Source organism: Pan troglodytes, chromosome 2 (assembly GCF_028858775.2).
Source record: "Pan troglodytes isolate AG18354 chromosome 2, NHGRI_mPanTro3-v2.0_pri, whole genome shotgun sequence".
Taxonomy (NCBI): Eukaryota; Metazoa; Chordata; class Mammalia; order Primates; family Hominidae; genus Pan; species Pan troglodytes.
This window is the reverse complement of record NC_086015.1, coordinates 134,830,538-134,857,767: the sequence shown is the minus strand read 5'-3', so window position 1 is coordinate 134,857,767 and position 27,230 is coordinate 134,830,538. Positions and strand designations below refer to the sequence as shown.

Sequence of the window (27,230 nt, the reverse complement as noted above, 5' to 3'; positions counted from 1 at the left end):
AGATGGCTAGGAAATGTACCCATCCATCAACAACCCTACACTGGAAAGCACAAATATTTGGTGGATAGCTAACCAACCATGTCGGTCATTCAACAATTACTTGTAAAGCACCTAAAATATACAAAGTTCCTTGTTAGCTGTTGGGAATAAAATGGTAAGTTAAATAGAAGTGGTTGCAGCCCCATGGAGCTAGCTTACAGTTTTGGGGGTAAATATACATTAATCAAGTAATCATGAAAACATATGATCCCAACTGTGCAATGAAAGAAAAGTACAAGGATAGAATAAAGTTTATAACAAGCTAGATCTAGCCTGAATACCTGAGGAAGGAACATTTGGGCTGATATCTGAAATTGGAGGAGGAGTATCTAGAAAAAGTTGGAGAGAAAAGCATTCCAGGCAGAAGGAAGAGCATGTGCCAAGGCCCTGACATAAGTAGGAAAGAATGCCTGTGTGGTTGAAGCCTGACAGTGAGAAGGAAAATGGGGGTGTCAGGGAGGTGGGGGAGTGTTGTGGAATGAGGCTAGAGAAGTAGGCAGAGACCATCAGGGCTCTACAAGCTATGGTAGGGATTTTAGACTTCTTCCTAGTTCTGTTGATTCTTATTATGTGTTTACTATACCCTTCTAGTCACACATTGGTTTATGAAGGTTGTTTATACACATATATTCATACAAACCTTCACTGTTCTTGCCCTTCCTCTCAGTTCTCCACTATTATCAACCTCCTAGAGTATCCTTTCCTTAAGGCCAGTTGATTTCAATGAAAGTTGTCTTCCTCCCCTTGGCTCCATTTCAGCAGGCATAACCAACACTGTGCAGTGCCCCAGGCACACTGTGGGTTCTCATATCTCAGTGCATTTAGCACACACTTGCTGCTCCTTGTACCTAGAAGACCCATATCCTATCATACTTCAGGCTTCATTGCATTCATCCTTCACAACTCAGCCTCCCCACTCAATTCTACTGTAAGTCCTTCACTGGCTTTCCTCAAACTCCTGGCTCAGTCAGATTGCTATCCACTCCAAACCCACCGTACTCCACATTAAATGCACCACTAGCATAGCACTTATTAAATTGTGTAGTTGGTTTATTTGAACTGACTTTCCCTACTGTGTTCCAAGTTTTTAAGGAAAGGGATAGTTTTCATTTTCATTTCCATATTACCGGTGTCTTGCCATTATTTTATACATAGTAGGCACTCAAAATATAGCATTAATTGAATGAAAAAATTATTTCTCAAACTTCTTTCACAAGACACTAATGTCACTATGAGTTTTACCTAAATTCAGATACATAAACAAGTTACTTTCTTGGCCAAATAAGTTGGGGAAGATTGTATATTATGCCCTAATCTTAACAATTATTGACAATGTAGTAGATGTATAGAATACAAAATTTAAGGAAGCAGCTGCTGTCAGCTTAATGCAAGCGGCAACCCTGCACTTGTAATACCCTAAGAATGACTGCTTCCTTAAATTTTGTACCCTTGGTGGCTGGTTTACCTCCTCCTAGTAATAGGCATTGCACACTGTCATTTCAAAGGCTCTGAGAGTTTCTGCAATAGCAAAAATGGTTTAACTTGTATCATCTCAGGGTAATCCAAATGTATTTGAGGATCTGGCCCTTTTTAATTTTTCATTAATACCTATTAACCTCCCATAGTACTGATGCTCTTTGAAATGAACTTTTAAAATGCTTTGCCACTATATGGATTAATACATTTTGATGTGTGCTTTTTCAGAAATGATAACCTTTATGTGGAAAATGGAATTTAGATAGAAACTTGGGTCCATTTATCAAAAACTACCTTTGAAAATACATTGAATGTTATGATAGCCAGAAGAAATTTCTAATTAGGTTCCAATAATGTTGCTGGCCTCTCAAAGTAGTTATAGATGAGACCACTTTAAAAGGAGGGCCATTTCCATCAGTGAATAATGGATGGGTTTACACTTCCAGGTAAAGAAGATCTGTTTTATCTCTCCAAAGACAAATAAATCTATTGGTCTGTCCAATGATGGGATGAAATGAGAAGAAAAGTTCAATTACTTGGGAAATAAGCCTGATGGGATAGGTCAGTGGCCCTGCTTAACACTGCCAAAATCTCAGCTCTCTGCTTGTCCATCTTGCAAATGTGTGCCTGACTCCATCTTAGTGGAAGGAAAAGGATGTCTTCCTGGCTGACTCAAAGAACCAAGTCATTTTATCTCCCAGGAAAGTGATCCACCCAAAAGTCTGTCTGTAATAATTATTGTTTAGAGGAGGAGAATTGATTCTCTTTGACAAACAGAGTTTCAGTGGTAGCAATGTTAGGCTAACAGCTTAGTACAAATTTTTGGTTTTCTTGTTTCATCGAGGAACTTCCAAGCTGTTTTTCTCACACTAGATAATTAAGCATCATAACTCAGTGAGGGAAAGATTGGCCAGAAATGGCTGAATCTATGCAGAAAGGCTAAGTGATGTAGAAAATAAGCTTCTGGGAACTGAAATAAATCACGTCACGAATAACTAAGCAAAATTTCAGGAAAAAAGAGAAATATTGTATTATCTTAAACTTGGTTTCTAGACATTTAGAGGGTAGCTGGAGTAAGTCTACATAAGGTCCCAGCCAGCAGCCAATTCTGGAGTGAGGAGAACCCAGGATCCAGACCCAGGTCAGATATGATGGTTGCCCAGTGGAGCCAAGACTGAGAGAATCCCAAGGATTGGCAAGGCCCTAAAATGTCCTGATGATTTTGTGCCCAAGGATAAACTAGACATTCAGCCCAAGTAACCCAAAGAAATGTTGTGGACACTAGACCAGAGCAGGGACCAAGATGAATAGTAGTGATAAAACAGAGGGTCCAGAACCACGTGTGTGAATCTGGCTAGATGTCTGAGTGTCTTTTCATTATCTGAGGGTGGTCAGTCCAATCTATTATAAACACCCAGAATTGGCTTGGACATAGCAGTAGCAAAACTATTTTGTGTGGATCATTCATGTATGATTGGTTAGGAGTAGCTAATTTCTCCATGCTTTTGGGATCTGTATTGTTCTCTCATTCTAAAACAAAATTTCAAGTCCTGAACACCTATGATGGTTGCATTGGGCAATAATTAAGAGAAACAAGTAAGTGAGTTAGAAATACATAGTAATCAAGTTGCCTGGCTGTGCCAAGACTTCCTCCTGTCTGTCAGTAAATCCCACATTGCCCATTTGTGGTTTGCAGACTGATTAAGCTATACAAATGGAATCATCTGTTCTTTTCTGGTCTTCAAGTGCCTTTTCCTCCTCAGGGATCCAACGGAAGGTTGCCTCCAGGCATCAAATCACAGCAATCAATAAACCACCATGAGTAGCATGGCTCATTTAGAAACAGAGACACAGGCATTTTGCTGGAAGAAACAATGATTACCTGTCATGGGTTCAGAGACTTATGGTACTTCTTAGAAGTCAAAGAATGTGAGACTTTTCATGGCCAAATATTAAACTATTCCTTGGCCCTCAAACCTGTTCTTGCTGTGATTCACATGTAGGTGAATGGTATGCTCAATGACATTAACCAAAAGTTTGGGGAGTAATCTTGAATTTCTTCTTCCTCCTTTTCTTCTCCCTCAACTCCAACATCTACATAGATATTGAGACTTATAGTTTTCACTTCCTTAATATCTTTATAATCTTTCCAGTGTCACAGATTTACTTCAAACTCTCATTGGACTTCTATTTCCCTTCCCACTTCATTCATTCTCTACTTAACAGCCTGAGTGGTATTTCTAAATTGCTACTCTGATCATGTCATTTCTCTGTTTAAAATATTTCACACTGAATTGCCTGCAGAACAAATATGAGTCCATAATGAATGACTCTGACCAAATAATTCTATGGAATGCTCTAGGGCTTAGTAAATACTGGGGTGGATTGACTTTATAAAAATAGTGAAATACATAGATTATAAGTTGGGAACAATAGACACTGGAGACTACTAGAGAGAGAAGGAAGAGGGTAAGGGCTGAAAAACTACTCATTAGGTACAATGCTCACTACCTGGACCACAGAATCATTCATACCCCATGTAACAAAGCTGCACCTAAAATAAAAGTTAAAATTATTAAATAAATAAATAAATAAATAAAATAGCATTCTGTCTCAGCTTTCATATAATCAGTGCACAGAAAGTTACATAAAACTTAGCAGACACTCAAAAACTATTCATTCAAAGAAGAATAAATGAGCCATGCAAGAGAATAAGATTAAAATTCTAACTTCATTCCTTTCTAGCTTAATAATCTCAATAAAGTTACCTAGCATTCCTGGGCTTCAGTGTCCTTCAAAATGTGGTTACCAACACTGGTAGGATTAAATGAGATGTACTTAGAGGACTTAGCCAATGACTTAGTGGCACACAGAAATAATTTAAATGCAGTCTGTATTAGCAGCAAATAGGTTAACATGACAAAAGGTATGTACTTCTTAGGCATCACCTATACAGGGTACTTTACAAGAAAATTGGGAAGTTGTGACCTCTGACTGCCAAGACTTGGAACCCACATTGCACATATCACCCCTGTATTAGTCAGGATTCTCTAGAGGGACAGAACTAATAGACTAGATATATATATAAAGGGGAGTTTATTAACTCACCCAATCACAAGGTCCCACAACAGGCCATCTGCAGGCTGAGGAGCAAGGAGAGCCAGTCCGAGTTCCAAAACTGAAGAACATGGAGTCCGATGTTCGAGGGCAGGAAAGATGTAGGCTGGAACGCTAGGCCAGTCTCTCTTTTCATGTTTTCCTGTCTGCTTTATATTTGCTGGCAGCTGATTAGATGGTGCCCACCCAGACTAAGGGTGGGTCTGCCTTTCCCAGCCCACTGACTCAAATGTTAATCTCCTTTAGCAACACTCTCACAGACACACCCAGGATTAATACTTTGTATCCTTCAGCCCAATCAAGTTGACACTCAGTATTAACCATCACAACCCCTAATCAGTCAATCAAAAGGCATTTACTCAGGTCTCATCATGCAACTGGAATTCATGTTTTTCAATAAGGTTAGGAAATCTTTCCCCCATATCAAATGAGGATTTTGCAATTTTAAAAGTTTAGTTTGATGTTCCAGTGGAAAGATCAACATCTGTTGGAGTTAGAGCTATATTAAGTAGAAATTAATGATTTTAGAGTTTGCCTTCTAAAATCCCTTTCTGTTAGAATTGTCTTTGGTGAGCCATTATCATCTAGAATGGATCCAGTGACATAGAACAGAAATCTGGAAGTGTGGGGCTCTATTAATAAGAAGTATGATGCAATTACTCTTCCAAAGTTGATCAAGTGTGATCCCACTGATGGATGGAATGACACCAGTAAAGAAAACGTAAATCCTTAGATTTCTAAATCATTTTAAGAATAGGACAAGAATTTAAGGAATATTGAGTCCAGTTCTTTCTCCAGGTAAGACAGCCTTTAGCCCCTGGAGAATGAAGAATCCTATCTTAAAAAGATAATGGCCATTCTCTGACCAATGCTTCTTCCACTGAGGACTATGCAGAACAATTGTTTTTGTAAATCTTGATTGGATTTGAAAGGAAAATCTTTTCAGAATGCTGAGACTCTTTCTTCAAAATGCCTGTCTCCTCATGGTGTCTCTCCAATGTGAGATGTGGACAGATTTCTGTTTTGTTTCACAGCACATATGGCAGATACTGTGACTCAGCCTCTTGAGCTCTGGAACTAGCACAGCCTTTCTGTCTTATAACCCTGGGGTTGTAAGGTTATGAAGTTACAAATTATGTACCTAACCTAAATTCTAAATAAAATATGGATTTCTATATCACTTCCTACTGATACTCTAAAACATTTGAAGAGATTTATTACTTACTTAGCATTTGTGAAAAGTGCTCCAAGATTCTTGCATAAAAAATCCATCATATTTTGCTTTTGTTCACTCATTCATTCATCCAAGCAACACTTATTGAGTCCCTATTAGGTGCCCACTTTAATTTTTCACTTTTTCCAAGTATAATTAATGTCTATTTTTACCACTGGACTGTAATATTTATATAGAGATTAGTCCATCTATCTTCCCATCTTTATTGCTGTTTAAATTGCACTTATGAATCTTTTTTGCTGTTCTTCTATATACTGCACATATATCATTTCCCAACACAGTGCAGTGTGGGTACTCAATAAAGACTTGATAATGAGTGAAAATAAACCATCAAATAAGATTGCTTCCTGCTATGAAACAGATCCAACTCATCCAAAGTAGGTCTCGAAAATACAGACAGGTGGAGATATAAGTCATAGAGACAGAGAGTCCTAAACCCAAAAAAATTGTAAAGGAGAGATCCTTATAATTTCAGAACTTTTTATAGCAGTGCTTCATCAGATGTTAAAAGTAGTATGCATCATACCTCAACAGCCAACTGGTCTATTCTGCATTATTGAGTATCTATGCATTAACTAGGAATTGTGTTCATATTTGCAATTCACATAATAAAGTTTCCTGAATCCAACCACCCATCAGTCCCCAAATAAAATAACTGGTTCTCACATAGATATTACACCTGTAAATTTGGTAGAAGAGAGTGGTACAGGTTGAACCAGTGCAGAATGACTTTGATAATGAAGACAGAGTTCTCATTGAAAGCCTGGGGCATAAATCACTGTCAAAGCCTGTCTCTTTACTCTGTCCACACAACCATGGGAGTTTCAGTCCTCCTAAGGAGTAGTGAGGTGTGAAGTTAAAAGGTTTGGACAAGCATTTGGGAGCCTCTGAGGCTTATCTGAGCTAACCAAGCCTCCCAAAGCCATAAATCTCCAATGAAAGCTTCCAAGAGTGACATATTTCTTGTGGAATGTCCCCTAGCTTGGCTGCAATCCAGAAGAGCAGAGATGTGTGAACTGACAAGATAAAGCCAACATACCCATTGCCCTTCCATCTCCTCCTGGGCATTTCTTAGTCTGGCTTTTGTGAGTGTAGTAACATTTTAGGACTGTATTTGCCTACTTACAGCAATACTGCATTGAATTATCTTAAGGAAACAGGATGGCCCTTGATTGTTGTTTTCTCTCTATGGATGGGTTTTCTGTTGTTGTTGTTGCTGTTGAATTGAAGAACACAGTGGGAGCCAGGACATAATTGCTACCATAGTCACAAACCACAGACTCCTGGGTATTCTGTGTAGTGTTGCTGAATATGTCCAGAGACCACATGCATCCAAATTAGCAAGTTGCTTGCTTCAAAGGCAGATTCTTGTAACCCACTCCAGACAAGTTAATCAGAATCTCTGGAGGTAAGTCCTGGAAATCTGAAATTTAACAACTCTTCTTAGGTGTACTAAATTCTTAGGCATAAAAACTTTTTATTGCGGTTCCTCCAATGCAAATTAGTGTTTTAACAGTTGAGGACTGAGGCCCAGAGGAATAGAATGATCTGCCCAATGTCTCACAGCTGGTACACTGGGACCCAAATCTGTGCCTTCCCAGGTCTGTCCTTGATTCTCTACAACATCCCCCGCATCTCCTAGGGCATTCACCAAAGCATAGCACAAGTCCTATAGAGAAGTGCTTTGAGATACTTGCACCATCTCTGGGGAATGTAATCTCAGGGAAGAGGAGAGCCTTAACTGGACAGATTACATTCCAATTCTGTGCAGGCTATCATGTGAACAAGAGAGTAGAGAAAGTATCTCTACACCATCCGGTTGTCCCTTCAGGCTCCCAGCAAATTTTCCTGCTCTACCTGTCCTTACCTTATGCTTAGAAGAGGGTCTGATATTAGTAATTTGTTCTTCTGTATAAATAAGATAAAGAAATGTTATACTTGCATATGTTGTTTACCAGGTACTACCAGGTTTTTATTTGCTCTTGGAAGCCTTCCCTGACTAACTGCAGTGAACACTCCCAGACAACCCTTGGTGCAACCTCCATTTTTGCCACCTCCACTGCATCACTATTATTTATTTGCACGTCCATCACCTGCACTATATCATCCGCATCTTGAGGGATGAAACTCTCTTGCATTTTTATATTCTCTTTGCCAGCTCAATTCCTAGTCTATTGTAGTTGATAAAAAAAATGTATGTGTGTATATGTGTGCTTGTGCACATAATAAATCCTTGCAACAACCTGGCAAATAGAACAAAAAGTAATTCCCACCATAGAGATGAATGAACTGGGTAGCCAAAGGCAAAGTGATATGAGGATGATTACCTAGTTGTCCAGTGAAACAGAGGAGATTTGAATTGAATTCTGAATGACCCCAAGAATGCTGCTGTTTCCACCATACCAGAGCACTACCAAGTTCCCTTTCACCATCAAAGTGTTCTCTCTCCTGAAGGTATTGACTTCTTTAACCAATTCTCTGATTTTGGAAAAGGAAGTTTTGCCCCATTAATGAAAATGTAGTGCATTAATGAAAATGCAGAATGTAAACTGAGAACTGATTTAGAAGAAAAAGAAAAAGTAGCAAAGTCCACAGCCAGAGAGTCTAGAATCAGATAGAGAGCAAGATATAAGGAGCACATAGAGGTAAATGGTGCGACAAAGTCTGTAAAAGAAGTTTATGCTTTGAGATGCCCCTTCTACTAAATAATATGGTCTGAGTTTCAGGATTAGAGGAAGCCTTATTAGTCTGGACACATGCTGCTAATAAGGAAGGTGGTATAACCCCAAGATAGCACAGAGCACTCCACGCAGATGTTATGCCCTAGATGCTCCATGTTTCCTCTCGAGGCTGGGGTCAGAGTGGGAGAATAGGCTAGGCAGGGAAAATGAGTGGTGGATGACTGTGCACAAACTCATTTACGAAGCCTGTACCTGGTGGTATGCCCAATATTTATAATAGATCTTAAAACAAAGACTGGTGGAAAGACCTGCATTTTACTTGGTCTTGCTCCATCAAGCAAAGCACAGTTCTGATTCCCCTCCCCTTTTAAAGTTAACCCTTCAATCATTTCCTTGCAAGTTTCAAAGAGGTCTTTGGACACATTCATCTACAGGTCACTTGGCTACTTCATGGCATGGATCATGCCATACCCTTCTCCTATGCATCATCTCCTGTTTGTACTACCCTTGAGGCTAATAATAGCTAAGGGCCCTTCTTCACTGTCATTGTATTAGAAGCTCACATGAAGCATTAACCCATAAACCAGGGAGAGTCATGTTACATGGATCCCAAAAATTCCAGCACCATTTCCTCTCTTTGCTGTTGCCTTGGTGCATGGATACCTTAGTGTGTGAATATCAATGCCATCTATGGCTGCTGGACATCCCAGATGCTGGTACTTCTACCATCCTTTCACCCTCAGCCCCCAAGAAACAACCCAACTGCATAGAGATATAGATCAACCCTCAGGATGCCCAAAACTGGATTCCTGGGGCTCTTGTTTCATCAAAATCACTTCCTCTGTTCTCTTGACCCATGTCATTATATTCCTTGCTGTTTGGGGAAAAAACACTCTTTAAAGCTGGCTTTGTATTTATAGCCACCTCCCTAGAACTGAGACATGAGTCTGTGGGGACAGAGCCTGGGGACAAACCTGAGTAATTGTCACCAGACTTTGCTTAGCTGTGCCTCACCCCTCCAGCATCCAGCTCTTTTTTCCTGGGCCCATCTTGCCAGCATACTTTCACCTCACCTTAGGTTGAGTCCATCAGAAGATACTCAGGCCCTTATACAGACAGATTTCCACTAGTCCTGCCCACCAGTCTAGACAAGGGATGAACATGACTGAGGCCCCAGCCCAGATCACCACTTCTAGAATTACATCTATGTAATTTTGATTTAAGAAATTCTCTCCTTCATTTAGGTCCTATTTATGGCCATCTTATAGGGTCTGCCCTCTGGTAGGAAGAGTTCTATTTCATTTTATTTGGCATTCTGCACTGCCAAATTCAGAAGTCCAAATCAGAGTGTTCATGTTGTAAATGAAAGGTTTTCTTTTAACTCCCATCCTAGCAGCTAGGTTGATGTCAGAGGGTTGTTGTCAAGTCTACAGTGAGAAAAACACAATAAAATTAAGGGACAATAATCAAGGGAACTAGACCCTTCTTCCCATGTACACAACTGGCCAAAATCTACCCATATTCAAGTCACAACCTCCAAACAAGCTGAGATATATATTTGGTATTATTTTCATAGATGTTTACAGTCCTGTACAAACCATTAAACTAATTTTGTGTCAAATGTTGTCACTGAATTTTTAAAGAAATACATCATTCCAAATACTAAATTATGGACCAAATTCTCATAAATCCCTAATAATTGGTGGACCTAATTATGATTATAAGTATTTGCCTAAGAGCTCCATAAAATGATAAAGTATTGCTTGACTTCCTAAAAGCTACAGTTAGAAGACTGGTCTAGACTGAGTGGTATGAGAACACAGTTTGCTTTTTACATTTCTGACCCAATTGACCTTTAATTTTGATGGTCTGGATTTAAAATTCATTTTGTAAGTAAACCCAGTGAGGCTCCTCCTCCATTGACCACTTTGGGTAATTTTTTTTTGGCGGGGGGGAGAATTTTAAAGAGTGTCTATTATCAAAGAGAAATTTTAAAACATGTATATTTATACCATGTGGTTAGACATCGTAGAATTAGTTGGTTAAAAACAAAAGAAGGAAAAAGGAAAAAGTGCCATTGGAAAGGTACATAGCAGAAGTAAACTATGAAGATATGTGGTATAGTGAAAAGGGCCCAGGATGTGAAGAAATAAAGCCAGATTCACGGCCTAATTCAATTCTTGCTAGCTCTGTGTTTTGGAATAAATCACCTTCAGTTGCTTTATTGTATTTCAGGATCATCTTCTATAAAAAATGGAACCTCCCATCTCATGGACCTCTGGTGAGGATCACCATGAGAAAATAAACAAGTGACTTTTAATTGTCAAAGGGATATAATGATACCTAACAAAAGAAAACAAAGGGAGTATTGTTCATCAGGTATTGATAGTTAACAATTTTATTGCTTTAATATAATTATCCCAGGCTTTGGAACAAAGATTGAAAAAGAGATAAAGATGCAATGCCACATAACTGGAGAATTTTGGACAGGATCTCAGAGAGCATTCATTCCAATTCTCATTTCCAGACACATATTTTATAGAGTAGGAAACTGAGGCATGGAGGAGTTGAGAAGCTTGCCCAAGGTCTCACAGCATTATCCTGAGAGCTTGAAATAGAACTCAGGTCTCCTGCTGTCCAGCTCCCAGCAACCTCTACAATCCCTAAAGCTGTTTCTAGAATCCCATCTCTTCGATCCTGTGCCTACAACCCATGTCAACAACCATTAAAGCATATTATTCAGTTCGATTGCCTCCTTTAATAATTAACCAGTTTATTACAATACCTTCCCTTCCCCTTGTAGTGCAGAGACAGGGCCAAACACTCAGAGAATTGTCATAGACTCAACTCAGGGAGAAAGGCCTCTTTTGTTTGCTCATCAAACATTTATCTGAGTTCTTACTTGTGCCCCAAAACTGTGCTACCTTGATAAAAATCTCAGTGATCAGAAGTCCTTCAAGTGGTGGATATACTCACAAGCCAGTGATTACCATGTAATTAGCAATATGTTAAAGCAAATATAAATGGATTACATAGAAGCTTAGAGCATGGTATGACTAAGGAGCCAGGAGAAATTTGACAGAGATTTCTACTTTACCTGGAAAAATGATAAGTTGTGACATAATAAAAATTTTAAAGCCAAGAGAAAAAGAACATATTTCCTTTAACTGTGAGAATTGTGCACTGATCAGCAGCAGTTACGTTATTTGATTATCACAGTTTGGACAGCTGGTTTCTGCCCACCAGGAACTGAATCAGATTCAGATCATTTGAACTCTGATGTCAAAGTCAGTCATATTTTCAACACCCTGGATATTCTTTTTTTAATTGTTATTATACTTTAAGTTCCGGGTTACATGTGCAGAACGTGCAGTTTTGTTACATAGGTATACACATGCTATGGTGGTTTGCTGCACCCATCAACCCGTCATCTACATTAGGTATTTCTCCTAATGTTATCCCTCTCCTAGCATCCCCCCACCCCCCAACAGGCCCCGATGTGTGATGTTCCCCTCCCTGTGTCCATGTGTCTTCATTGTTCAACTCCTACTTATGAGTGAGAACCTGCAGTGTTTGGTTTTCTGATCTTGGATATTCTATAACAGCAGTAGTTGGTTAACCCCTCTGTTCTTAGTTTCTTCATCTGTTCAGTAGGGATGATAATAATAATGTCTCACTGAGAGGATTACTGTGAAGATTAAATGAGTCAGAGCATGACAAATGCTTACAACAACACCTGGGACAAAGTGAGTGTTCAATAAATGTTGGCATTTTAGTATGAGAGGACCAATTGAGTGTCACTGAAAACTCGTTTCAGAATGTTACTACATGAAAACCAGGGAAGAGGTGAAGAAAGTTATATCAGTCAGAGTTCTTCCCAAGAAACAGAACAATAAGGATGTACATATATTAAGAGATTTCTTGCAAGGAATTGGCTATTGTGGGGGGCTGGCTAGGCAAGTCCAAAATCTGTATATCAGGCCATCAGGAAGGGCAGACTGGAAATTTTAGGGCAGGAGCTAAAGATCCTGTCCACAGGCAGAATTTATCCTTCAGAAAAGCCTCAGTGCTGCTTTTAAGGCTTTTCAATTAATTGTATCAGGCCCATCCAGATTATTGAAAAAAATTGCTTTACTTAATTTTTAACAGCTTTTTTGAAATATAGTTGGTGTATAAAGAGTTGCACATACTTAATGTGCACAATTTGATGACTTTTGACATACGCAAACACCTGATACCATCACAAGCTGATTGACATATCCAACACCTCCAAAAGTTTCCTTGCATCAATTTACTTATTTATTTGTTTGTTTGTTTGTTAGAACACTTAACATGAGATCTACTCACTTAACAAATTGTGAAGTGCACAATACTATACTGTTCACTGTAAGCACTATGTTGTATATTACCTCTCTAGAACTTATTCATCTAACATGACTAAAACTTTATACTTATTAAACAACTCCCCAGTTCGCCACCTTCCAGCCCCTGGCAACCTCTATTGTATTCTCTGCTTCTATCAGTTTGACTATTGTACATGCTTCATTTAAGTGGAATCATGCAGTATTTGTCCTTCTATGACTGGTTTAGTTCACTTAACATAATGTTCTCCACACTCACCCCTGATATGGTTTGGATATTCATCCCTTCCAAATCTCATGCTGAAACGTGATTCCCAATGTTGGAGATGGGGCTTGGTGGGAGGTGTTTGGGTCATAGGGGTGGAGTCTTCCTGAATAGCTTGGTGCCCTTCTTGCTGTAATGAGTGAGTTATTGCTTTGAGTTCACACAAGAGCTGGTTGTTAAAGAGTCTGGCTCCTCCTCCCTCACTCTCTCATGCTCCTACTCTCACCGTGTTACATGCTGGCTCCCCTTCACCTTGCACCATGATTGCAAGCTTCCTGAGGCCCTCACCAGAAGCAGATGGCAGCACCATGCTTTCTGTATAGCTTGCAGAACCATGAGACAACCTAAACCTCTTTTCTTTGTAAATTACCCAGGCTCAAGTATAATGATGTAAGAACACACTAACACGGTCCCTGTTGTCACAAATGGCAGTATTTCCTTCTTTTTTAAGGCTGAATAATATTTCATTGTATGTATATGCACCACATTTACTTTATCCATTCATTCATCAATGAATATTTAAGTTATTACCATACCTCAGCTATTGTGAACAATGCTGCAATGAACCTGAGAGTGCAGACATCCTGTTCAAGATGCTGATTTCACTTCTTTTGTATTTCCACCCCAGTGTGGGATTGCTGAATAATATGGTAATTCTATTTTAAATTAAATTTTTTGAAGAACCTCCATATTGTTTTCCATAGCTGCTCCACCATTTTATATTCCCAACAACAATGTACGAAGGTTCCAATTTCTCCACATCCTCACCAATACTTGTTATCTTTTGTGTGTGTGCATTTTTAAAAATAATAGCCACCTTAGCAGGTGTAAGGTAGTATCTCACTGGAGTTTGATTTGCATTTTTCTGATAATTAATGATGCCAAGCACCTTCATATACACCTGCTGGCCATTTGTATGCCTTCTATAAGAAATGCCTATCCAAGTCTTATGTCAATATTTTTAACTGAGTTTTTTGTTTGTTTTGCTATTAAGTTGTAGGAGTTTCTTGTTTATTTAGACAATTAAACCTTTATGAGATACATGGTTTAGAAATATTTAATGCCATTCCATAGGTTGCCCGTTAATTCTGTTGATTATTTCCTTTCTGTGCAGAAGCTTTTTAGTTTGATGTAGTCCTACCTATCTATTTTTGCTTTTATTACCTGTGCTTTTACCATTATATCCAATAAATAATTGCCAAGACCAATGTCAAGACTTTATTCTTATGCATTCTTCTAGGAGCTTTATAGTTTCAAGTTTTATGTTTCAGTCTTTAATCCATTTTGAGCTGATTTTTGTGTGTGATATAAGGTATAGGTCTAATTTCATTTTTTATGTGAATATCCAGTTTTCCCAACACAATTTGTTGAAGAGCTATTATTTCCCCATTGTGTATTATTGACACCCTTCTCAAAGTTCAGTTGAATATATATGAATAGTTTTGGTTTTGGCCTCTCTATTCTGTTCTATTGGTCTATTTGCCTATCTTTATGCCAATAAACAATATTTTAATTATTGTAGCTTTGTAATGTATTTTAAAATCAGGAAATGTGATGCCACCAGATTTGTTCTTCTTTCTCAAGATCATTTTGGCTATTCTGGGTTGACAAAATTTAATACAATTTCATGATAAAATCACTCAACAAACTAGGTATAGAAGAAATGTACCTTAATATAATAAAGACCATCTATGACAAGCTCACAGCTAACATCATACTCAATAGTAAAAAAATTAAAAGCTTTTCCTCTAAGATCAGGAAGAAGACAAGTATGCCCACTCTCATCATTTCCATTTAACATAGTCCTGGAAGGCCGGGCAGGCGTGGTGGCTCACGCCTGTAATCCCAGCACTTTAGGAGTCCGAGGCAGGCAGATTACAAGGTCAAGAGATCGAGACCATCCTGGCCAACATGGTGAAACCCCATCTCTACTAAAAAAAAAAAAAAAAAAAAAAAAAAAAAAAAATTAGCTGGGCATGGTGGTGTGCGCCTGTAGTCCCAACTACTTGGGAGGCTGAGGCAGGAGAATCGCTTGAACCCAGGAGGCAGAGGTTGCAGTGAGCCGAGATCATGCCACTGCACTCCAGCCTGGCAAAAGAGCAGGACTCCATCAAAAAACAAAACAAACAAACAAACAAAAAACCATAGTCCTGGAAATTCTAGCCAGAGCAATTAGGGAAGATAAAATAAAAGGCAAACAAATCAGAAAGAAGTAAAATTATCTCTGTTTACAAATGATATAATCCTATATGTACAAAACCCTAACGGCTTCACGAAAATAAACTATTAGATCTAATAAAGTAATTCAGGATAAAATAAAGTTGCAGGATACAAAATCAATATATAAGAATTAGTAACCTTTCTATATATTTACAATGAACCATCTGAAAAGGAAATTAAGAAAATACTTCCTTTTACAATAGCATCAAGAACAGTAAAATACTTAGGGATAGACTTAACCAAAGAGTTGAAAGGCTTCTACACTGAAAACTACAAAATACTGATGAAAGAAATCAAAGAATACACAAATAAATGGAAAGACCTTTCATGTTCATGAATTGAAAGACTTAGTGTTCAAATGTCCGTACTACAGAAGTAATCTATAGATTTGAAGTTATCTCCATTAAAATCTCAAAGGCATTTTTTACAGAAATGGAAAAAGCAATCCTAAAATTCATATGTAACCACAAAACCTTCTTTACTTTAAAGTAAACTGATTATAAAATGTTTAACCACATATATAAAATAGATTGTTGTTTGATTGAATAACTGGGAACTGCTAGCCAGATAGCCTTGTTGACACATGAAGCTGACCATCACAAAAAGCTATTGTACAATAAGTTGGCATAGCACATTTCTTTTAATGGGTTCAAGGCAATCATAAAACAAGAGTAGGAGGGAGTAACCCGATCCCTCAGACCCACTTATCCATGCATTCTACAGACAGAGCTGAGGACCCCAGGGACAATGCACAGACTACTTGCCTTTGCATCCTTTTGTGTGGAAACAGTGAGCAGGTTCTTCCTCTGTACTGTTTGGTGTGCTCACTAAACCTTAGAGGATTCTAGTAGTTTACAGTTTCAATCAAAGAATGGGGATTTTACACAGAGCAGACTCATGAGACCTTGATTCTAAGTTCCTGCTTCTATTAAGAGGTAGCATGGCATAACAACAACAGTAACAAATATATATACATATATATGTGTATATACACACACATATATATGTATATCAGCTATGACATTAGACACCTGGGTTCAGATCCACTTTTGTCACTTACCAGGTGTCTAGTCAAGTCACATTCCCTTTCCAAGCCTGTAAATTGCACCTGTGAATGGCAGTTAACCTGTAAATAGTAATAATATTGTCATGTCATGGTTATTGTAAAGAATTAAAGACCATAAACACAAATGGCCTGGGTTTATAAAAGATGCTCAGTTAAGACAAGCTATGATGCTTAACTTCCTTTATTTCAAGGATTACCTAGTGTTAGTTGTGTAGTTTCAGGAAAGTTCCTTCATCTTTCTGTGCCTCAGTTTCCTCATCTGTAAAATAAGCTTACAATAAGTTGTTCTGTGGATTAAGGGAGTTAATATGTATGAAGTGCTCTGAACAATGTCTGGCACATAGTACGCACTATATACTTTTTAACTATTATAATTTGTGTTTGTGTGGTAGTGATGAAATCAAGGAGGTACGAAAACCAGATTTTAGTCCACCCTGTACTGGGTGAACTGGCAGAAGTCACTTATCTGTCATCAATTTTCTTTTCTGTAAAAGGAGGGGGTTAATTAGACTATCTGTCAAGCTTATGCATTTTTAAAGATATTATACCTAAACTGCTCTGTGAGATGTAAGAACCTGAGAAGGTTTTCTGGCTTGTGATAGTTTTGAGGTGCTATGCTCTCACAGATGTGTCAAGGCCTTCTTATTGATTCACACCAAGGACTCTGCCTCTGTCTCAGTTTTTCTGCAGGGTGGTTGATCTGTTTACTTTTCACCAAGATGCGTTCCTCTGTCAGCTGCATCAGAGCTGTCATAAGCCAGCTTCACGCCAGGGAGAGAAGGAAAGACAGTGTTTTTATTTGTCTGTTTCACTGTGTCTTTCTTCCTTTGGGATCCCTTCTCAGAAAGGTCAAAATAAAATTCTGCAACTGCCCTAATGAGGAATGCTAGCTGATTGAAGAAAGAGACCCCTGTAAGCAGCACTGCCTGCTGCTGAGAGGCCCCTGATGGAGTTCTGCCAAGCCTGACTCATCCTCCAGCTCAGGGAGGCCTGCTGGTCACTCCCTTTCTGCCCCAGCCAGAGAGCACATTGCAAACATCTTAAAGACTTGAGGTTGGCAGCTTAAGGGGGAACAGTAATTCACCAAAGCATGATGGAAAATCTAATGGAGGGCAATGAAGGGGTGAATGGGATGTGTGCCCTGTCCCCTAAAGAAGGGAACTCCTGCTCTTTCCCATTTCAGGGTAGTGTTAAAAAAAAGTTGCTCCCACTTCTTTTCTTTTATTTGCTTCTGCCTCCTTTGCCTTTTTATTTGCTCCTTCCAAAGGTAAAAGACTAAGTATCTGATGTCAGATGCAGGCATTCAGCGAGCTGTACTTACTATCAGGCAAAGTTATGAGCCTCAAATACAAGGTCCCAGAAACCACTCTTCTTCCTCTTTCTATGTCTAAGCCCAGCAAGATTTCTTCTGCTCCTTTCTCCAGGTAAGGAGTGTGTGAATGCCAGGGTCAATAAGGAGGGGCTGGCACAAAGAGAGAAAAATATCTGATGGTAACAGCAGATCAATTCAGTGTTCTACAATGTGATGATCACAGTGCACATCCTGAGTGATTTTCCAAATTACTGAATCATTTACTTGTTCCACTGTTCATTGAAAAATGAGGTAGAACTTCATCCTACCTTGAATTAAAGGGCTTCCCATCACTCCTATCAAAGCTACATTGCATTGCATAGCATTTCAAGCAGAATGAGCTAAGCCTTTCATTGACTTCATTTTGTATCCTTTGCGACTAGAACTAATCTTAGCATCTCTGAATTAGAAGAAAGTTTAAAAACATCCCACCAAATTTTCCATAACTGTCTGCTTGACTTTACTACATTTTTTGCATGTGGTCCTGCAGTTTCTGCTTGAACATTTCCAGCAATAAAACACTTTTTAACAAACAGATTCTTTTGTTTGGTACAGGTTTATTGGAAAATACTTCCTTTGTTATTTCTTTGTAACCTCTTAAAATTCTGTTTTTCCTACTTTTGGAATCAGAAAAAAATAAATTGTAATGCCTATTCCCACGATAGTACTTTAAGTACTTGGATGGTTCTTAGACTAAGTTATGCTGCAGTAATCTCAGTGGCTGAAAATAACAAAGGCTTATTTCTTACCCACACATAGGTCATCTGAGAGTTCTGCACTACCCTCACTTAGGGACTCAGGTTGGCAGAACAGCCATGGTATTTCCGTGGAGCTCCACTGCTCCACAGTATTTCTGTAGAGTTCCACCCCTAGATTTACCTGTCAAGCTGTCTCTCCACAGTCCTGCTCCCCATTCAGTTCTTGGTCATTGCAGTGGGCCATCTCACACTGCTCTCTGGTCTGCTTTGTCCCCACAACATGGACACAGCCCCTCTCCTTTATTCTCCAAGTCACCATCAGCATAATGATGTTATGGGTAGCAGATTTGCTGGAGTCTTGGGGTTAATGGAAGAAGGGCAAATTGGGAGAGGGGAATGGAAGGGTGACGTATATAAATAATCTCACCTTGAAAATTAGACATCATAGTTTCCAAAATTCCTTGCCTATCTCTCCCCTCCTCCCACCCCAAACTTGGGTCCATCTTCAGCCCCCTGAGGAAACCCACCCTAATTTCTTCTCAGTTCTCATGTCTTGGTCCCACCTCTGTGTCTCTAGTTGTTATGAAAGAGAAAATTCAACTTGACCATTACCTTTTTCAGCAGAGAAATGTAGCTCCTTTTGTCTTAATCTCTTCCATTCTTATTTATTCTAATGAATTCTCCTTCCTAACCAAAGGGCTTCTTAATATTTCTTAGGCAAAATAATTATCTGCCAAATCCTCCATATTTAAAGAGATAGCAGAAGCTGAGAAATTAGTTTTTCTTGATGTCTTAAAAAGGTCATTGCAAATGTTTTTCATTCCTACCGACCCCATTTTAGAGAAACTTTCAAAGACTGTAAGTGTGAGGGTTAATATTAGGGGTCAACCTGATTGGATTGAAGGATGCCTAGGCAGCTGGAAAAGTCTTGTTTCTGGGTATGTCTCTGAGGGTATTGCCAGAGGAGACTGCCATTTGAGTCAGTGGACTGAGAGAGGAAGACTCACCCTCAACATGGGTGGGCACTATCCAATCGGCTGCTAGCACGGCTAGAACAAAGCAGGTGGAAGAAGGTGTTATAACCTTGCTTGCCTGCCGAGTCTTCTGATTTCCTTCTTTTTCCCATGCCGGATGCTTCCTTCCACTCTTTCTGCCCTTGGACATCAGAATCCAGATTCTTTGGCCTTTGGACTCTAGGACTTGCATCAGTGGCTTCCTGGGGGCTCTCAGACCTTCAGCCACAGACTGAAGCCTGCACTGTGAGTTTCCCGGGTTTTGAGGCTTTCAGACTTGAACTGAGCCACTACTGGCTTCCCAGCTTGCAGATGGCCTAACACGATGGGACTTTGCCTTGTAATTGTGCGAGCCAATTCTCCCCAATAAACATCCTTTCATATATACATATATCCTATTAGTTCTGTCCCTCTGGAGAACCCTGACTAATACAGTAAGCATGGATCATAAACGGTGAATTTGGGAGTACTGAGGGAGTCAGATCATGAAAGACCTTGGAAGACCTGCTAGCCTATATACATTTTGATTTTAAGCAGGGAATTAACATAATTAGTGGGTTATAAGGGGGATAGGAGTACAAGTGAGACAAGGAGACAAGCTGGGAGACTGTTGTAGTAATGCAGATGAGAAGGAGCAGTAGGAATAGACAGAAGTGCTGGAGTCAAGCCATAGTTAGGAGACAGAATGGAGAGGACCTGATGTGGGAGGGTGGGTGGAAAGAGGAATATCAGGAATGATGCCCAGTTTTCTGTTTGTAGCAACTGAATGAGTGTTGATGCAATTCACTGTGACAGAAAATAAATGAGTAGGAATAAATTTAGGGGGAAACAATGTTTCATTTTAGACAGATCATATTATAGATCTATGAGGCATCCTGCAGGATCTGGGAACAGATTACCAAGTCAGATTTTTCAGGCAAGACTGGCCAGTGGGATCTGCACCCTGAAGAAGAACTAAGCTGCCTCTTAGATCCCCAATATTCCAAGGAAAACCTCTGAGCAAAAGGTCCCCTTTGCTGCCTTGATCTTATTTGAGGTCTGAGCTTCTTTCCTGCAAATCTTTGGCTTAAGATGTAGAAGTGATATCTAAAGTGCTGAAGACTCCAATCCAGCCTCCACCCTGGGAATACGTGGAGACCTCCTCTTCACTTAGATGTGTGACCAAGCACAGGGATTGCTGCTGATTCAGTCTAGTCACTCTAAAAAGTATCACTCGAGAGCTGAATATTTAGCCCTTTTGTTAGAAGTGAATGGTTGCAACTTGTGTGTGATGGGTGCATAATATTTACCAGTGTGGTAAATATCTGGTATTGTCTGTGCACTATTTTCCAACCATTTTTCACATAGGTACGTTTAAAGATTTTTTGCCTTCCTAATAATTTGTGTTGTCGTTGCTATTTTGCCTTCAGAAAAAAAAATAGAAAAAGAAAAATGTGATTAATATGGCCCCATTCAAATCATGAAGCAGGAGCTGCCATTGTGAAAGCTATATAGATGGACTCAGGCACCTAATGCCAATGTAAACCAGGGAGGCTACCTGCTATGCCTAAAAGAGTACTGGAATTGGAAGCAGGGCACCTGCCTTCAAGTCCCAGGTTTTCATTCACTAGAAGGTCCCTTTGGCAAGTCACTTATCTCCCTTGGGTCTTACTGGCCTTATCTGAAAAATGGGCAGATCATTGTAGTTACTGCTGCATCACAGGGCCATTTGCAGATTGCAAAAAGTCCAAGTAAAGGGCTATAGAAACCAGAATTACATCCCACATGCTCCAATCTTAGACTCCCAGGCTTTGGTTCCAGACCAAACATCTTTCATCTACTCTTTCTCCTAAAGTTAACATTGCCTTCAGCTGCTGTGGCTACATTCTTAATTTTTTAAGAAAGATAATTGTTTTCTCTTACAGTGCATAGTATGGGACTGGGACTCCAATGGCAAGCATGACTTCATTGGAGAATTCACCTCGACATTCAAGGAGATGAGAGGAGCAATGGAAGGGAAACAGGTACACATGGTCAACCACTTTTGGTTTTGCCTCCAGTCGGTATGATGCATCCTTAGAACACAGCTACCAATGAAACAGCGAGAGGCAAAACATCAATGTATGATTAAGTGTGATAAGAAGGGAGCATGGTAGGATGTGAGTATCTAGATTCTAGAACTAGCCCAACCCAAAGCAATTGTGTGTGCTTGGACAAGACACTGACCCCAAACGTTACAGTTTCTCCATTAGTAAAACAGAAAGGTTAGATGAGAGTATTTCTAACTTCCTTTACCTGTGTAGCCCTGAAAAAGTGACTTAATCTCTCCATGCCTCATTTTGCTCATCTAAAAACATGAGTGATAATTGTACCTACCTCATAGAATTTTGTGAAGATTAAATGAGACAATCCTAGGTGATAGCAGAGCACCTAGCACATAGCTAGCATTTCCAAAATATCTGCTATTAACAGTAGTATTCCTTCTAGGTCTATATTTCCATGATTTGGTGACATTAATAATACTTTCATGCCTTGGAGAAATTATTTGAATCCTCCAAATTTTCATATAGGTACCAGGTTTTCTTCTAGTTCCATCATTTTACTCTTACACATTTGATGCCAAGACCTGTACACAAGCACTACCACATACCACTAAGACACACTGTCCCACACAGAAACCCAAACCCCTTCTGTGTTTCCCTCAGATACACACACTTTCATATCATATAATATCTAGACAGACAGACAGACAGACAGACAGACAGACAGACAGATAGATAGAGATAGAAAGTCATCTGGGCCCAAATCATGCAACTTCTCCTTTTACCTGTTTATTGTTCACCTGCCCAATTTCCAGCTGAAATACCTCTTTGCCTGGCGGATTTCTCTATCTGCTGGAGCCTGTTTTATCCATGCCCAAAAGCAAGATAGAAGTGTGGAAGGAGATGTAACAGGAGGTAGCCCTCAACAAATAACTAATGGAAGTTGGGATATAAATACCCCAGCTCCCTTGCCCTTCAGTTGGCAAAACTCTGAGGTGTATGCTCTATACAGTTTCCCAGAGTTCTCCAGCAGGCCCTAGTTATCCACAGTGGTAACTGACTTGATAATGCACCCTTTCTGGGATGCCTCTTCTATCTAATTTCTCACTCCTCTATTCTTGCTTCCTGGTATCACCTCCCAGATGGCCTACTTGCACTTATATTCTTGCCTCAAATTTGCTTCTTGGGGAACTCAAACCAAGACACCTGCCGTTCTTACTCTGGAGTTCACTGTCCTCATGGAGCAGAAAGGAGTGAAAGCAGAGGGCTCAGTGCTTTTGAGAAAGTCTTTTTCTTTAGAGATAATACTCTGTGCCTGTTCTGATCAGAAGTGCTAATTAGAGATGCCTCAACTCATTTTTCAGCTCTCTCATATGTAAGGTCAGGATACAGTCAGACTGGATGGAAATGAACTAACATTTTTTTAGAGTCAGAAACTTAATCTGAATGATACCATTTGTTGAACACATACCTTTGGTCTGGAAACTCAATAGAAACAATGACAGCTTTCCACTTAGTTCCTGCAAAACCTGCTGTAAATGCTCTGTTAGGTACTCAGCATTACAAGAAACTTGTCAAACACCCAGAGACCATCACCCACAAGCCAGGATGCAGAGTTTCAGAGCCACAGTTAAAACCAACACTAAATTATAAGCAAAGTCATTCCCAAGATAACAAGGAATATAGCTAGAGAATATTGCTCTATTGAATATGCAGAACTAGTCCTATTTAGCTGCTAAATCAGTGATAGCATTCATACCACCTGCTAGAGTTCTAAAAAGTTTTATAAAGTTTTGCCTTATCCACTTCTATGAATAGAAATAGTCCAAGCAGTAAATATGGGAAATATTTCATCTTATTAATTAAATATTAAAAGTAAGAATGTAACACATATCATAAATGAAATATACCAAAACCTAATGCTTTCAAACAGAGAGAAATCGTTTAAGTTCCACTGAGGAAATGGACCATATGCTAATGTGCTTTTCTGAATCACTGAGCTACCAGAAAAACTTTAGTTTAACTACCCAGCCACTCTTTTTGTGTAGTTATACAGTGGGAAATATTCTCTTATTTATTGTTTCTACAATATTTATCGAGTAGCACCTAGTAAATTCCAAGCACTGTGACAGGCTCTAAATGCACCATGACTAACAATGCTGACATGGTCCCTGCCCTTCTGAAGCTTACAGATTGGTGGGAGTCAGGATAGAATGTAAACACAAATTTAAAAAGTTAAAATGCAACTACAATTTTTGACAAATGCTATTACAAAACTAAACCAGTTTCATTATAAAAGTGTGCATATAGAAAAGATAATCTGACATTTAAGTTGAGGCCCCTTAATGATTAAAAAGAAGCCAATATGTAATGAGTGAGAGAAACGCATTTGAAGTAAAAGGAATAGTAGTGCAAAGTACAGAGGGAGGGCTGAGCTTGGTGTGATTGAGGACCTGGAAAAAGACCAGTGTATCTGAAGCAGAGAGTGAAAGAACCATTCATAGGATGTGGTCAGATATAGAGGCAGAGGCCAGGAAAAGCAGATTCTTCTAAATGTGATAAGAGCATGTGCAAGCTGTGCTTTCCTATACATTAGCCACTAGCTACATGTGGCTATTTAAATTTAAATTAATTAAAATAAAATTAAATAACAAGTTAAGTTCCTCAGTCATGCTAGCCACATTTCAAATACTCAATAGTCTCATGTGGCTGGTGGCTACTATATTTGATAGTGCAGATTCAGAATATTCCAATTATTGAGAAAATTCTACTGGACAGTGCTGCAAAGTGTTCTAGCTAGAGAATGACATGATTGGTTTTAATTTTTTAAAATATTACTTTTGCTACTGTGTAGATAATTAAAGAGAGGCAAGGGAGATCTGTTAGGAGGCTACCACTGTAGATAAGAGGTGATAATGACTTGGGTTAAGGAACTAGTCATAGAGATAGATAAATTGGAGAGACTTAAGACATATTTTGGAGATACGAGCTACAAGGTTTGTTGAAGGCTTGGATATAGGGAGTAAGGGAAGGAGGAAATGGTTGACTCAAGGATAGATTATTAAATTGTGCCATTTCCTGAGGTAAGGAAGAATTGTGGTAGCGAGGTCCAGTTTATGAGGAAGTTTTCAAAATTTGGTTTCAAAAACTGGTACTCAGAGGAGAGGTTTACCCGTAAATATATTTTAGGAGCCATCAACTAAGAGAGGACATTTAAAATCAAGAGAATGGATGAGTACACCTAGGGAGAGGGGACTGAAGAGAAGGTACAGGAGGCTCGAACCCTGAGGAATCTCAGTATGTAGCATCAGAGAAAAAAAGAGGAGAGAACATCTTTCAACTTTCCTTTTCCTGTGGGAGTTATGATTCTATAGGTACAGGGTAAATTCTTAATTAACATTGATTAATTCTTGAATAACATTTATAAGTATCCTTAGTTTGGGGTGGCCAAAGGGGATACTTGCAAGAATAGGAGAGCTACTCCAAGACCTTCTAGAAGAAGGCATTGTGGTTAATAGTGCAGGCTTTGGAATGAGACTGATGTGGGTGTGAATCCCAGGTCTACCAGTTACTACCTGTATGACCTGGGAAAGTTCTTTCTCTTCTCTGAGCCTCATCTTCCATCTGTCAAAGTGGGCTGTGGGGAGAGTTAAATGGGATTGGGAAAGTAAAGTGCATAGCCCATAGTTATATGCCAACTTCATCCCAAGACAGATGCAAACTATTTAGATCTGGTCCATCAGGACCCCCTACCCACCTCACAAGTACAAGGACCCCAAGTATCTACGGGTTTGATTCAACTTCCTTGGAGCCCTCTCCTGACTAAGCCAATCCATACTTGCTCATCTTAGCCTGAGAAGGAAGTGAGTAGACTTTTCATGGATGATCACTATAATTTTTAATAGAATTCAAAATCTTTAACTCAATATATCCTGCTTGATAGAAGAAATTGAGATTAATAGAAATCATTGAGAATGACAAAAAATGGCACAGCTAATTTTAGTGTCTTTTCTTTCCAACTGTTTGGTAAATCCCTAAACCACCTGTTTTACTGAAATATTAGAGGAAGCTTTGGGGCAAAAGACAATATCAGTTTTGATAGGTTTGGGAGGAACTTGGGCTCTTTTGTCCAGAAATACGAAATCTACTTTGAGATGGACTATAATTCTTGTTTATCAAGTTCTACCCACTTGGAGAGTAAATGAGAAGAAAATCTGAGGGAGGAAAGAAAGACAACATTCATTATGGACAGATTAGGAGATTAGGCCTTTAAATGACAAAAACAAGGCTAGGGGTCTGATTTTAGATTCTGCTTTGAATGTTTTCTTCTTTCTTTCTTTCACCCAAGAATTCCATATTTTGAAGGAGTCATAGAGGACTCTTCACTGGTATAAGATCTCCCTCTTCCAAATCCTATGTAGTTGCCCAGTCCTGCTGGCACCTTCCAGTGATGAGAAACTACAGTATCAGTTATCTGTTGCTGAGTGAAAAAATTAGCCCAAAATTTCCTGGCTGAAAACAACAATCACTATGTACTCAACATTCGCTGGGTTGGCAGTATTGGCTGAATTCTTCTCTGCTTCACATAGTGCTCCACGTGGTGCCAACAGAACTCACTCATGCATTTGTGCCTCAGCAGCCAGGATGGCCAGGATATTTCTCCAGGTATACTTTTATCCTCCTGGAGACCATTGTAGGCTTTTTAATATGGCCCTGAAAACTTCCCAGAAGCAAGAGAGGAGCCAGCCCCAATACACAGGCGCTTTTCAAGCCTCTGCTTATATCACATTTGCTAATGTCCCATTGGCCAAAATGAGTCATGTGACTAAATGCCTCATCATTGTGGGAGGGAGCTACACAAATGCATGGACACTGAGAGGAATAGATTATGGGAGGCCACTGCTATATCAGCCTATCCATTTGCACCTGCCTCAGAAACTACTTCATTTTCAGACACTTCTAATTCTCAGGTAGTGAAATTTTGTCTCTTGAGTAGAAATCCAGAGATTCAGCTTTCATAGGTTGGTGGGCAGGAACATTCAACAACTCCTGGATATTTGATTCACAATTGGTTTTGTCCCATTAAATCTTCTGTAGGCTGGAGACCTATTCCCCTTAGTTCCCAGCTGACTCCTTAATTCCCAGCCACTCCTGTGGCTCTGATCTTATCCTTCAAAAAGGCCCCTTTGGAGATCTACTGTGTCACTTTTGGGACATAAGCCAATCCATTATTTTAGTTCTCCATGAAGTTCTATGTTAATTTATTATTGTCCCTAGTAAATTTCTCTAGCCAGCATTCACTATTCCTAACCTTTTGAGTCAATTCTCAGGCAGTAAGCCTTAGTACTTGGTCATCACTCAACTGTGTTCCTGCAGATTTCTTCTTCCCTGTACTGCTTTATTTGACCATATTAATAGTAAGCATTGACATGTGCCAGGCCCTGTTCTAAATTTATTACAAGGATTAATCAGTCTTCACAATAATCCTATGAGATAGAGTATAATTATAAGCTCCATTTTGCAGAGAAGACATTCAAGACATAGAGCAATCAAGCAACTTGCCAAAAGTCACATAAGCAGGGAAGCGGAGTTGCTGGGGTTCAAACCTAGAAGTCTGACAGTGAGTCTCACTCTCAACCACTCCCCCTATTGCTCCTCTAGATGCAAGAGTTACCACCTAGAGACTAT

At 39.3% G+C, this 27,230-nt stretch overlaps 1 protein-coding gene across 6 annotated transcripts in view; it reads left to right on the top strand.

The window, feature by feature from the left end:
* Nucleotides 1-27,230, top strand: part of CPNE4 (copine 4) — a 752,097-nt gene that overhangs the window by 678,095 nt on the left and 46,772 nt on the right. For all 6 annotated transcript variants that reach the window (XM_054681026.2, XM_054681027.2, XM_054681028.2 and 3 more), the window contains one exon: nucleotides 21,426-21,524. In XM_054681026.2, coding sequence (XP_054537001.1) covers nucleotides 21,426-21,524 — 99 coding nt within the window. The remainder of the gene's footprint in view (nucleotides 1-21,425; nucleotides 21,525-27,230) is intronic.